At 45.2% G+C, this 13,380-nt stretch overlaps 2 protein-coding genes across 2 annotated transcripts; one reads left to right on the top strand and one right to left on the bottom strand.

Moving 5' to 3' along the window:
• The first annotated feature begins 273 nt into the window (after window positions 1-273).
• On the top strand, window positions 274-4,284 carry LOC124672997 (uncharacterized protein At1g66480-like). Its single transcript, XM_047209140.1, has 2 exons — window positions 274-1,286; window positions 4,049-4,284. Exons 1-2 carry the CDS (start codon window positions 459-461, stop codon window positions 4,091-4,093), a joined length of 873 nt encoding a protein of 290 aa, XP_047065096.1. The 5' UTR covers window positions 274-458; the 3' UTR covers window positions 4,094-4,284.
• Window positions 4,285-8,059: 3,775 nt separating this feature from the next.
• Window positions 8,060-11,640, bottom strand: LOC124672986 (uncharacterized protein At1g66480-like). Its single transcript, XM_047209132.1, has 2 exons — window positions 10,822-11,640; window positions 8,060-9,207 (listed from the first exon to the last, which is right to left on the bottom strand). Exons 1-2 carry the CDS (start codon window positions 11,638-11,640, stop codon window positions 9,163-9,165), a joined length of 864 nt encoding a protein of 287 aa, XP_047065088.1. The 3' UTR covers window positions 8,060-9,162.
• Window positions 11,641-13,380: the final 1,740 nt, after the last annotated feature.

Raw genomic sequence — 13,380 nt, 5'->3', positions numbered from 1 at the left:
GCTTTGAAGTTCTTGCTCTGATTCTTGAGCTACTTAACTAGAATCGTCAAAAACGTGTTTTAACTTTCTATTATTCCTCCTCAGTGATAGTTAGGCATCCAACCATCCACTATGGAGCAACACATTTTTAACCTCCTCTCTTGTGCAGTGCCATGGCCCATGGTGGGCGGGGCGGCTACGGCCTACCTTTCGTAGACGCCCCTTCCAAAGTTGCAGCGAAAATATAAAGGACCGCGCATAGACTTGGCGAGCTCCCGTCCATGTCGAGCTCGCCGCGCAACCTTTGACTCCCAAAGCTTCCTCCGACCTTCTCCCCTTTTAAACTCCCACACCCTACACGCTCAAACACCGCAAAGAACAACGCCAACCCAACCCGCCGGCCACGCCCACCGCGCGCGCAGAGCAAAGGTTAGGGTAGGGACGGAGGCGGCCAAACTCCAGAGACAACACAGCCGGCAATGGGCAACAGCATCGGCGGCCGGCGCAAGGGCGCCAAGATCATGCAGCTGGACGGCACGGCGTTCCGGGTGAAGCCACCGGCGTACGCGGGCGCGGTGCTGCGCGACCACCCAGGCTTCCAGCTCCTCGACTCCGAGCAGGTCAAGCTGCTCGGCGTCCGCGCGCGCCCGCTCGAGCACGACGCGCTGCTCCGCCCTGGCCGCCTCTACTTCCTCGTGGCGCTGCCGAAGCCCACCGCGCCCCCGCGCCGCGCCTGGTCCGGCGCGCTCCACGTCGGCGCGCGCGAGCGGCTCGAGTCGCTCATGCTCACGCGCCGCTCCACCTCCGACCTCACCTTCCCCACCGGCACGGCGCCGGCGTCCCCCGCCGCCTCCGACGGCGGGCCGGTGCAGCTCAGGATGCGCCTGCCCAAGGCGCAGGTGGCCAAGCTCATGAGCGAGAGCCGTGACCCCGCCGAGGCCGCCGCCAAGATCATGCAGCTCTGCGCCGCCAACAACGCCGGGAGCGGCGCCGTCACGCCCGAGAGGTTCGCGCCGCGGACGCCCGAGCGGGGCCCGATGTTCGTGCCAACGCCGGACTGGGGCACCGGTGTTCGGCTCCCGCAGACGCCGGAGCACAGCCCGCGGTTCGTGCCCACGCCAGACTGGGGCGCCGGCAGGTTCTCGCGGACGCCGGAGCGGAGCCCGAGGTTCGCCGCAACGCCCGAGTGGGGCGCCAGGTTCATGATGCCGACGCCGGAAAGAGATACCGGGATGACGGCGAAGACGCCGGCCGATAGGTGGTCCGCGCTAACCGGCACGCCGGACGGCAAGGCCAGCCGGAAGGAGGTAATGCACCGCTTTATTTCAATTTTTGCTTTTATTATAAAAAATAAAAAAATATTATCATTAGAACTATGTTAGGTATTATGGCCTGAATCAAATATTCTTGATAGCTATACAAATCTAATTACACGCACACGTTGGTCTTTTTGTGGTTGTTTTTGTTTCCTCTGCATTTCATTGTTGCTTTTCAAACAAAAATAGAACATTTGTTTCCGGCAAGCAAAGGAATTGACGCATATGACACGGGCGCGCAGGCCAGGCCATGTCATTCACTCATTTGTCAAGCTTGCCCAGTTAATATGAGTAATTTAGTCCATGATAAAAAAAAAACTGCTACTTTTTGTAGCAATTTTTTCATCGAACTAAATTCTCTATCTCAATTTCTTGCTAAGGATAGGTTTGTTTCTTAGTTTTTGTTGTTGTTGTGTGCATTCGTAGGATATTGCGTTGTTGCAGGCTGGATGTAATTACTATCTCTCGATCATATATACACCGCTAATAGCATGTGCAACACCGCGTTTTTTCCTTGAGCATATACACCGCTAGTAGCCTGTTATGTAGGAGTCATGGTAGGAAGAAGCGATGTACACTAGATGGGTCTAGCGTGCTGCGTGCCTGAAGTCGATCCTGATTCCTGAGTTCCTGACACGTGCTGTCATTTTCTCTCGCTGGCCGTCAATTCCAGGATTTGATTGGTTGAGTGATGGTACAATATACAGTTGCTTGTCATGCTTGGAGACCAACATACTACTAGGCTAGCAGTCGTAAATCTACCATGGAAAAATGTTTATCCTGCTGAAGTTTCAAGGCGAGCACCTCTGAATCTTCAATGTTGTCAACAGATATTTTCGCAGAGCAATGCTTCATTCTGTGGATAGTCCTCCTTCATGTGCGGATTCAGCGTAACAGCCATGGTGGATGCTTCTTTTAGATGCTTAATAACTTGTAGAATTTCTTGTACAGTCATATTTGTAGAAAGTCCGTGCGTTGCGTACCCTGGATGGTCTTAATTTCCCATGTCAAAACATTAGGAGTACTTAGATACGTGTCAAATACTTCTATGATGGAGGTACAAACACGCGAGCGTCGCATGTCTGACTAAGTAACCCATTTGAGAAATTCTCAAGGATCATAACAGGACAAGTTGCTCCATCAGAACTATACCCATTAGTGTCTCATGGGCCGATTCTTTGCAGTCACCGTCACTAATGTAGCAACTTACTAATCAGATTAATTTCTCGAGCACCTCAATGTGAAACCAGTAATATCAACCATTAAACTAGCTTAGGCAGAAGCAGGCAATCGTTACATGATACCTATTCTTCTGATAAAGACATGACTGACATAGTATGACACCATGTTGGTCGTTTTGTACTGCTGTTCGTTTCATTGTTGCAAACAAAACTTTTAATCCACAATAAGAAAACAAGAATCTGCTAGACTGTGTCTAATTGAATTATTTAGCCTCCTTGGATATCTGAAACTATGTGCTGCGTCAAAGTTCTCACCTTCGGATCAAGACAATCATAGCAGTCATAGGTCTACCACTGGAAGATTCATCTCATGCTGAAGTTTCAACGCCAGCGTCTCTAAATCTTCAGTGTTGTCAACAGATATGTTTTCAGACCAATAGCGCTGTTTCATCTTCCAACTAGAACTGCTGCGTCAAAGTTCCATTTCATTCTCCCTTTGCAAAAAAAAAAGAGAGTAGCGTTTCATTCTACAGATAGTCATCCTTTATCTGCAGATTCAGCACAGCAGCCACGTATTTTCCTTCTAGACGTAATGACTAGAACTTCATGAGGCGGCTTACTTGCGTAATATATTATGGTTCATCTTTTAAAAAAAAAGATTTGTAGAAAGTCTCTGTTGCGTAGCCAGGATGATCTCTCAAACTCCCATGTCAAAAAATTACACGTAATACTTAAATACGGCTCAAATAATTCTATGTTGGCAGTACAAACACGCCGAGCATCACACATCTGACTAAGTAACCAATTAGAGAAAGTTTCAGGGATCATAAAAGGACAAGTCGCTCCATCAGAATTATACCCGTAAGTGTAACCACGATGGTCTTAGTTTCCCATCTCCAAAATATTGCACGTACTATAGTACGGCTCAAATATTTCTCTGGTGGTAGTACAAACACACGGAGAGTCGCATGTCTGACTAAGTAGCCAATTAGAGATAGATTTCAAGATCACAACAGGAGAAGTTGCTCCATCAAAATTATACCCATTAGTGTCTGTTGGGCCGATTCGTTGGAGTCACCCTCACTAATGTAGGAACTTACTGATCTGATTCATCATTGAGCTCCCCCAAAGTCAGAGCAGTAATATCAATCATTAAACTAGATTTGGCAGAAGCAGGTAATCGTTACATGATACTTATTTTTCAGATAAAGACATGACATAGAATGACACTATGTCAGTGAAGTTCATCCTATCGTCATGAGAATTGAGAAAACCATTTTTCTATCTGTGCTAATTCTTCTGTCTAGAAGATAGGGAAAATTACATCAGCATTACGATTCATTACAGATTTTCTTTGCTTTGTTATTTGGCAAGCGCATTATTGTTAAAATGGCATCGTGGCCCGAATTTTCTTTCTCTGTACTTATCTGATTGCATTATTGTTAATGTCATCGTTTTCTGCTGCTAATGCGTAAAGACATTCACATTTGGATTAGAACGAGTTACCCGTCGCTTTTGCTGACATCTTCTCCGGCGATTAATTTTCTTTTCCTTGATTATGTGGTGTTTCAGAAGCGAACGCGGTTCGTCGCCATGCCAGACGAGATAATCGCCTGACTATTCCTGCAACAACACTACAGCACCGCAGGCATGTTTCAGATTCAGAGTATGTGAACGTACGGATCTGCAGATGCCAACGTGCCAGCTTCATCAGTCATTTTCTTCCTTACAAGTTATAGATCGACCACAGATTGCCGGCGTCGGAGACACGAGAGGGAGAATGCCGGCGACGGATTCTCCTGCCTCGCTTCTTCGGAGACGGCAAGGAGTGTCGTTTTCTTCTTTTATATCAGTGCTCTCGTCGCCTCTTCTGTTTCTGTAGTTAGCTGAAGCTTAGAGGAGATGTATGTATATGGAGCTCGACGTCTAAACGTACATAAACTATGTGCATGACGTTGGAGACGGGACCCTGCGTTGCCAACACGTCTACGGGTCGTCTCCAACCTTGCTGCACTGGGTTCTCGCTTGTCTCGTGTGCCATCCGGTCATGAATTTTGTAAATATTTTTGGTTGCAGACAAATAATGAATCGGGCATTCAGACGTGGTTAGTGTTTTATTTGATGAACCATAACCATTGGGAGCTCGGATGTCAGATACGGAAGCAAGCATCGGAAATCCGGACTGTTCATCATCGAGTAGGGGCATTTTTTCCAACACTTTTTCAGGAATTTTTGATGTCACAGAATGGCAAAAGTTTTTTTTAAAGGGGGTAAAAGCTTTGCCCATTCATTCATTAAGTTGCTCTTTTACGGTGATTGGTATGGAACTTTGGTTCCGTCTAATTGAATTTTGGTTCCGTCTAATGTAATTTTTCGTGACCTTTGATTAAATCTGTGATTAATTTCCTGTAAGTTCTATAATGATATGACACCGTAAAAGAGCTCCGGAACGGACGTTTTCAGTGTTACAAAAAAAATTCAGAATCAGATAGGAGGATTGTGAGATGAGCACATCTCGATAGAAAACCACGAGCGCCGGCCGCCGCCACGCAGCCGCCCCCCCCCCGCCGCCGCCGCCGCCATGCAGCCACCGTCCCGCATCCGACGCCCCGCCGACGCCGCCGCCACCCCTCCCCCCATCGCGAGTCGCCACCCCGTTGGCCCACCGCGGGGACTCACGGCCCCGACCTCTCCGTCGATGCCGCGACTCGCCGCCGTCGGCCCGCCTGCCTTCAAGTATGCAGCACTTTACTAAAGTAAGCAAATCCCATCTTCTACACGCTGCATTATTCAGCACTTCACTAAGGAAACAAAATATCTATGGTAATCATGAGAGAACCTGAATACAGATATTATTCAGTGACGATCTTATTCAGAGTTTGCACTTTGTTCGGTCAAGTACATATGTTGTTCTTGTAGATGGACTTTTGAACTTGTTTCCTTTTAATTATGCAACAGGAAAATCACTACGGTTAGGTACACAATGAGGATAGAAGCAGTAATTCAATCCTTTTTTTTTCTCAAGGACAAAACATGCATATTTTCTTCAATAAACTCACATGCCTGCAGGAAGGATGCAAAGTAGGTATCAGACTTAGGAATTCAAGATTAGTAGATTACTAATGAAGAGTACTTTTCAATGCTGCCATATCAAGAAATTTGGGCCAAATGTAGGAATTCAGTTGGATGCACTGCCTGACCGGTGACTCCACCTATGTCTGTCCAGAAAGATGAACAATCCAAACAACTGATAGTATATATTTGTTTTATAATTGGTTTGAACCAAATAACAACATATTTTATTGTAAAACCTAAAAACATAAATTTCTCTGTCTGATTTCTCAAGATATACCTTAAGGTCTGGGAAAAAAGAAAATTAGAAACCAATAACTGAAGATGATTTATACGAAGGGAGAACCATTACCAAATACTTGGCCTCGGATGCTTTGATTGACTGGTACCATTATAGCTATGAACTTAACCATTCTATATCGTAATATATAATCAGGTAAGAACTAGTTGTACATACAATCTTTTTTAAATCGTTAATGATTCACGTATAATATTCTCCTCAATCTTTTCTGCTTATCATACGAGCCTCACTTCATACGAGCCTCACTTCATACAGCAGTAAGCTGAGCTGTGCTTATCAGTTATCATATAAGTTGGATCGACTCCTGCGTAGGCTATTATATAAATTTTCTGGTTATCATATTCAACACAATTGTTTTATGCTCTGGTTTGCGTAGGCAATTGATGAGCAAATACCAAATACTTACGTAAAATGTAAATAGTGTTGTTGCATTAAACCCAAAAAAAAATGTAACCAAATGTGTCTTTTTTTTACTTGACAGATATTAAGAGGTGAACTGGACAAGCTCCTCCAGGGAAAGAATGAAAGATTAAGGAACCGACAATTGACATCTTTTTTTTTTTTCAGAAGTGAAAGGGGTTGTGGCTCGTGGCTGCTGCCATATAACTGTTCTAATAGTACTCTGAATACGTTTTGCTTGTACTCTGAATACTCTGACCAACAAGGGGTTGTGATAGATATTCCGTTTGTGCTTCACTCATTTGTCTTTCCGTTTCCTACTAGTTGAATGTATCATTTTGTTGTGTGAATGTTGTATGAGGAAACATCACAGTGTAAGTGAGATTTCGCGTTGCATTTTATTTCATTGTTTGGAAATGGGAAAGTTGCATTGCATCCGTCTTTCCCTTTCTTACTAGAATGTATACCTTCCGATTCCTAGTATTGCCTAAATTCAGTGATGAAACAAAGCAATGGAATTAAGGTTATGCATTGCATTTTATTGTCTGAGAAATTGGAAAAGCTGCATTGCATTGCATCTCACAAATTATAAATGAGAAGATATTAAATTTAGCAAGATAAAAAAAAGGCTTTAAACCGTTCAATCCTTTTGATCACTAAAAACTGAAGTAAATGTCACTAAGAACACAGTTCTTCCTGACTCGAGCAAAGACGCATGCGGATTTGTTCGTGGTGATGACCTATCTTCGTCCAACACCCTCTAGAACATCTTCGTCCAACACCCTCTAACCAACATTGATGTGGCCCAAAGGGGTAACATCATTTCATGAATCTTTGTAGGTTTGGACAGATCCGGGCGAAAAGCATAGAAGGGTATTAAGATCAACATATGCAGGCCAAGAAATATCCAAGAGGTACAAGAGTCAAACCTTGAGGATGCCCAAGGCATTCCCTCTTCATCAACAAAGCAACATGTCATCTCTCTATGCGTTATATTTTTATTGCTTCATACGCTATGTGTTGGTCTTGCAGCGCTTTTATTTTCGTTTTAGTTTTGTTTTTTTTGTTTGCTGTAGCATATGTTGGATCCCGGCACATTTGTTTTGGAGAAAGATCCGCTCCATCTTAATTCCAAACGCTCTAGTTTTCGCTGTTATTGTTCTGCGAGTGTTCTAGTTTGCTAGTACCACGTTTAGCTCTGTTCTTTCACTTAAATTTTGTTCAAAACTCGTTAGTATTCTTTATTTGTGTATGATTAGCTTTCTGGTCCATATTGTATTTCATCTTTGAGAGTTATTTCAAATAAGTTAATTGGTGTTGGATACGAGTAAAATATTTCATGACTATGGTGATGTAAAAGAAAGCTTGTCTAGACTGTGGCATAGACTTTGACATATTATGTTGGATGTTATTCTTGTCATATGCTTAGTATTTATTGTAGTAGCATAACTTGTTTCAAATAGCTGAGAGTGCGTGCGTGAGTTTTTATCCAAATCACTTCCAAGGTTTTTAATTTCTTTGCCCACGCATTATCAATGTGTGAGATCGGGCCACTCTCTTTGGATTAACCCATATCACACATGCTACAACCTCGGCAATGGATGAACCTAACAATTAAAAGTTGGTGGTTTTCGATAACAGGGAGTTCATTGTAGAACTGCAACGCGCTTGCCTCGCTGACCCTGCTTAACTCGTGAGAAATTTAGAGAGAGAAACACAAGAGTTCAAAAAAGCAAGCTCCTCCTTTAGTGATTCTACATAGAATTAAGAAGGAAGCCCGCTTGTGGGTCTTTGCAGGACTAAGCCTTGAAATTTACACTCAGGTACCGTGTATCGTTTGTCTTGTAAAACTTCTCCCAATTATTAATGCGCCTGGGCAAAGCTTTTGCTCCGTTTCAAAAAGACTTGATTCGGTAAGTGAGGGGCTGGCGTGAAGAATCCTGGCCTAGTTGATTAGGTCCTTCCGTCTCTCGGCTTCACTTGACTAGATATGAAAATGGAGCCCAAACTGACAGATAGAGTGGTGGCACTTTTTTTGCGGAATCATGTACGAATAGTGTAACTCTGGAAAAAATCGAAAACATATATTGTCAGAAGTAGATGCAGAAGAAATACGGTGCGAACACGGAGTGAAAAAACGGATATTTGCCAGAACCAAGAGACTGCTTGAATCTTGAAGCCAAAATGAAGCGACACAAGAAACCGACAATCCTCAACTCTAACCCTAGTGTGAGTGCTGAATATATTGAGGAATGGAAGAATGGTGGAACCATGGAAGCTTCCTCGAACAAAAAAAGGATTACATGGTCGTCTGTTTTGGGATGAGCCACTTTGACAGTTTGGCTTGGCAATGACATATTTGGATTCCGTATCAGGCCGCTTTTGTTCTCCCGGAAAACGTAGTTCCTTTTCCGCAAAAGAAATATGTTTTCATTTTCATATTTATGTTTTGTTTCTGTATTTCTATAGAGAAGTCGAAATCTTTCAGCTCTATTTACATCCTACGCTTGATATAATCGCTGCTCTTGGTGAGCCCTCTTCTCGGTGTCGGAGGCCTCAAGTTAACGTTAGTTTGGGAACTCATAGATCTTGTTGTTACAGTTTGTCAATGTAGTCACGAGGTGATGTAGACTGTGTGAATCCCCCCGATTAACTGAGCTGGAGCCTTCGAGTTGGTCGATGCAGCTATACCGGACCGGTCTTCAGTTCTTCACCACTTATCCCCCTTTCACCATCTCCTTCTCCTTCACAATCTCTGACCCTGAAGAAGGAAGAGTCGAGGCAGGAAACCATTCGCAACGTCTCCGACTTCGGCTATCTGTGGTTGATCTTGTAAGCATCATGACTGGTTAAGCTGAAGGTGCACCAACATTCTTGCGATGTATTAGCTCCCCTCGTTTCAATGCAGGAACGGTCAGGCGATTATCTCGTCTGGTAAGGCGACGAACCGCGTTCGCTTCTGAAATACCAAAGAATTAGAGAAAGGAAAATTAATCACACAAGAAAATGTCAGCAAAAGCGACGGCTAACTCGTTCTAATCCAAATAGTAAAGGTGTTTAGGCAATAGTAAGAGAAAACGATGGGCCAAGATCTGATCAGCGAAGTACAGAGAAAGAAAATCAGATGACGAAGCCATTACCATGCACTTGCCAAATAACAAAGCAAAGGAAATCTGTAATGAACCGGCTGATGTGATTTCCCTTATCTTCTAGACAGAAGAATAGCGCAGATAAAAAATAATTTGCTCGATTCTCATGATGATAGGACTATCTTGAGTGACATAGTAGCATACTATGTCATGTCTTTATCAGCAAAATAGGTATCATGTAACGATTGCATTCTCTGCCTAAGCTAGTTTAAAGGTTGATATTACCCTTCTGACTTTGAGGTGCTCAATAATGAATCAGATCAGTATGTTGCTACATTAGTGAGGGTGACTGCAAAGAATCGGCCAAAGAGGCACTAATGGGTACTGTATAATTCTGATGGAGCAACTTGACCTGTTATGATCCTTGAAACTTTCTCTAATTGGTTACTTAGTTAGAGATGCGACTCTCGGCGTGGTTGTACTGCCACCATAAGTGTTTGAGTCGTACTTAAGTACGTCTAATGCAGTAATGCCTGGCCATGGGAATTCAAGATGATCCTGGGTACGCAACGCATAGACTTTCTACAAGCTGTTAGACTATAGACAAACGTTCTACTTATTAGACACGTAGAAGAAACATCTCTAGACTGCTGTGTTGAATCCACATATGAAATGCAAACTACTCAACACAGCAGTTTCAGATCGAAGTGGGAACAGAGCTATTAATCTGCGAAAATATCTGTTGACAACACTGAAGATTCAGAGATGCTTCGCTTTGAAAATTCAGCATTAGAAACATTTTTCAATGGTAGATGTACGACTGCTAGCCTAGTATGCTGGTCTTTTTGAGCATGATAATCAACGGTATTTTGTATCCACTTGAGGTCAAGTTCTGGAATCGACTTGAGGCACGCTAGACCCATCTACATCGCTTCTTCCTATGATGACTCCTCCCATATACGACTAACCTACTAACGGTGTATATGGTCAAGGAAAAGGAACATTGACAGCTTGGATTACTATCTTTTGGAGATGTCCGTGCGAAATGCAACACTTGATTGTTGCGATCTTCTAAATGTTCTTATGTTTAAAAAACCTTCTAAATTCTCGATTTTTAACTCGATCTCTGCGTACTTAAATTTGATAAGTCAATCTTGGAGAAATAAACAGACCCATAGCACAATGTTGGGCCAGAGAATTCAGTTTGATATGATAAAAATGCTTCACAAAATAGCAGTTTTTTTTTATCATTGACTAAATTATGCCTAGTAAGTAGTAACTCGGCAAAGCTTGACAAATGACGTGCCATATGCGTCAATTCCTTTGCTTGCCGGAAACAACTGAATGCTTTATTTTTGTATCAGAAACAACAATGAAACGAAAAGCATACAAAAGGACTAGCGCGTACGTATAATTTGTTTTGGATAGCTAGCAAGAATATAGTATGATTCATAGTAAAAACTTTGAGCGAAGCAGGGAATTACCTCCTTCCGGCTGGCCTTGCCGCCCGGCGTGCCGGTTAGCGCGGACCACCTCTCGGCCGGCGTCTTCGCCATCATGCCGGTATCTCTCTCCGGCGTCGGCATCATGAACCTGGCGCCCCACTCGGGCGTCGCGGCGAACCTCGGGCTCTGCTCCGGCGTCTGGGAGAACCTGCCGGCGCCCCAGTCGGGCGTGGGCACGAACCGCGGGCTGTGCTCGGGCGTCTGCGGGAGCCGAACGCCGGTGCCCCAGTCCGGCGTGGGCACGAACCTCTCGGGCGTCCGTGGCGCGAACCTCTCCGGCGTAACGGCGCCGCTCCCAGCCGCGTTGGCGGCGCAGAGCTGCATGATCTTGGCGGCGGCCTCGGCGGAGTCCCGGCTCTCGCCCACGAGCTTGGCCAGCTGCGCCTTGGGCAGGCGCATCCTGAGCTGCACAGGCCCGCCGTCGGAGGCGGCGGGGGACGCCGGCGCGGTGCCGGTGGGGAAAGTGAGGTCGGAGGTGGAGCGGCGCGTGAGCATGAGCGACTCGAGCCGCTCGCGCGCGCCGACGTGGAGCGCGCCGGACCAGGCGCGGCGCGGGGGGGCGACGGGCTTGGGCAGCGCGACGAGGAAGTAGAGCCGGCCCGGGCGGAGCAGCGCGTCGTGCTCGAGCGGGCGCGCGCGGACGCCGAGGAGCTTGACCTGCTCGGATTCGAGGAGCTGGAAGCCCGGGTGGTCGTGTAGCACCGCGCCCGCGTACGCTGGCGGCTTCACCCGGAACGCCGTGCCGTCCAGCTGCATCACCTTGGCGCCCTTCCGCCGCCCGCCGATGGTGTTGCCCATTGCCGGCTGCGCGCGTCCTCTCTGGAGTTTGGCCGCCTCCGCCCCTAGCCTCTGCTCTGCGCGGTGGGCGTGGCCGGCGGGCTGGGTTGGCGTTGTTCTTTGCGGTGTTTGTGTGTGTGGGGCGTGGGAGTTTAAAAGGGGACGAGGTCGGGGGAAGGTTTGGGAGTCAAAGCCAGTGCTGGGCTCGCTCGACATTGACGGGAGCTTTGGGGTCTACTGTACGAAGCTAGCCGCCCCGCCCACCATGGCAGGACACTTTTTTTTTCATGTTTCAGTGGATGGCTGGATGCCTAACTATCACTCAGGAAAAATGAAAACACGTTTTTGACCGTCCCATTATACAGTTCTAGAATCAAATCAGTAACTTCCGGCGAGGTAAACATAAGGCTGTTCATAGTGCATAGTATCATATATATCATGCATATGATACTTGTCTATGATACTATCTCTATAGTGAGTGGTTTTATAGTGTAGTATCATGAACTTATAAATTTATTATTTTGTAGAATCCAAATGTAAATCTATGTACAAGATCTATTTGGTATTTACTTTTCTCGTAACGTGCGCTATGATACATTATGTTACTCTAATCCTATCTCTTCTCATTAATTAGAAGCCACATCATCATTTTCGTGGGCCTAGGATGCATGATACTACCTATGATACTAGCACTATAGCCAGCCTAATTGCGATGTTATCATTTAAGTGTACTGGTCAGACCATTTTCCATAACTTTTTAATATATTATGGACCACCAACCTGACTTTGGGTGTTAGGAGGATGGTTGTATCCCCAGATCACCAGAGTTCAAACCTCAGGTTTGACGTCTGTGTGTCTCATAAAAGGCGGAATATTTATTTAGTGGGAGGCGACGTTTCCGTCAACAGCGAGGCGTCTGTGGTGACTTCGTCAATTTCAAGATCCAATTCGCCGACTCAGTCTTCCGGAGGTGCTCATAGGGATAGGGTGTGCGTGTGTACGTTCATAGGGGTGAGTGTATGCGCGTGTATGTGAGTGTCTGCGTTTGTACTGTGTTTCTCAAAAAAAAAAGTCGTATCGTAAAAAGCTTCAAAAACCTAGACGCTTGTAGGAGCGGCAACCGAGAAGTCATGGACGTAATCCAGGAGGTGTCGGCGACCACGATATCAAAAGATCATTGTCCAGAGAGATGATCCCAGTTTCGGCCAGACGGAGATTGGTCACTCCAAACTCGCAAGTTCCAGCCAACGAGCATTGATTTGCTGCCCCAGGCCGGCAAGACGAGACTATGGACGTTGATTCGACCAGGTCGCGATGTCAAAAAATAAATGCAAGTATATGATGAAATGAATTTTGGAATTGAAATTGCACTTCGAATTTCAAATAGATCTTGTTATTATCGACTGAAATTGCACTTCATGTAATTTTCAATTTTGTGGGGTATTTTGGGTGCAAAACTTTATTCTAACATTACAAAATTACAATGCACTTTTGAACAAAACAAAACATAAAGTAACAATTATTTAGTGGAGTCTTGCATATTCTCGTTTATGGTCTACGCCACAACTCAAATTTATTCATGCCTCCATGATTGATTATACATGCCCCTTAAACTAAATGGATGGATGCCTCACTATCACTGGGAAATTTGTTTCAATGAAACTATCACCGCGTGATTAGAAGAACACGTTTTTGACCGTCAAATTATGTAGTTCGAGAATCAAAGCAGTAACTTTTGAGTGACTTCGAGCAAAGTAAAAC

The sequence above is a fragment of the Lolium rigidum genome, chromosome 1 (genome assembly GCF_022539505.1).
Source record: "Lolium rigidum isolate FL_2022 chromosome 1, APGP_CSIRO_Lrig_0.1, whole genome shotgun sequence".
Classification (NCBI taxonomy): Eukaryota; Viridiplantae; Streptophyta; class Magnoliopsida; order Poales; family Poaceae; genus Lolium; species Lolium rigidum.
Note: the sequence above shows the minus strand (reverse complement) of the source record. Positions and strands in the feature narration are given on the sequence as shown.

Coding starts and splice junctions, on each gene's coding strand:
- LOC124672997 (XM_047209140.1), top strand. CDS start 459: ATGGGCAACAGCATCGGCGGCCGGCGCAAGGGCGCCAAGATCATGCAG. Junction 1,287..4,048: donor GCAAGGCCAGCCGGAAGGAG/GTAATGCACCGC, acceptor GTGGTGTTTCAG/AAGCGAACGCGGTTCGTCGC.
- LOC124672986 (XM_047209132.1), bottom strand. CDS start 11,640: ATGGGCAACACCATCGGCGGGCGGCGGAAGGGCGCCAAGGTGATGCAG. Junction 9,208..10,821: donor GCAAGGCCAGCCGGAAGGAG/GTAATTCCCTGC, acceptor TTGGTATTTCAG/AAGCGAACGCGGTTCGTCGC.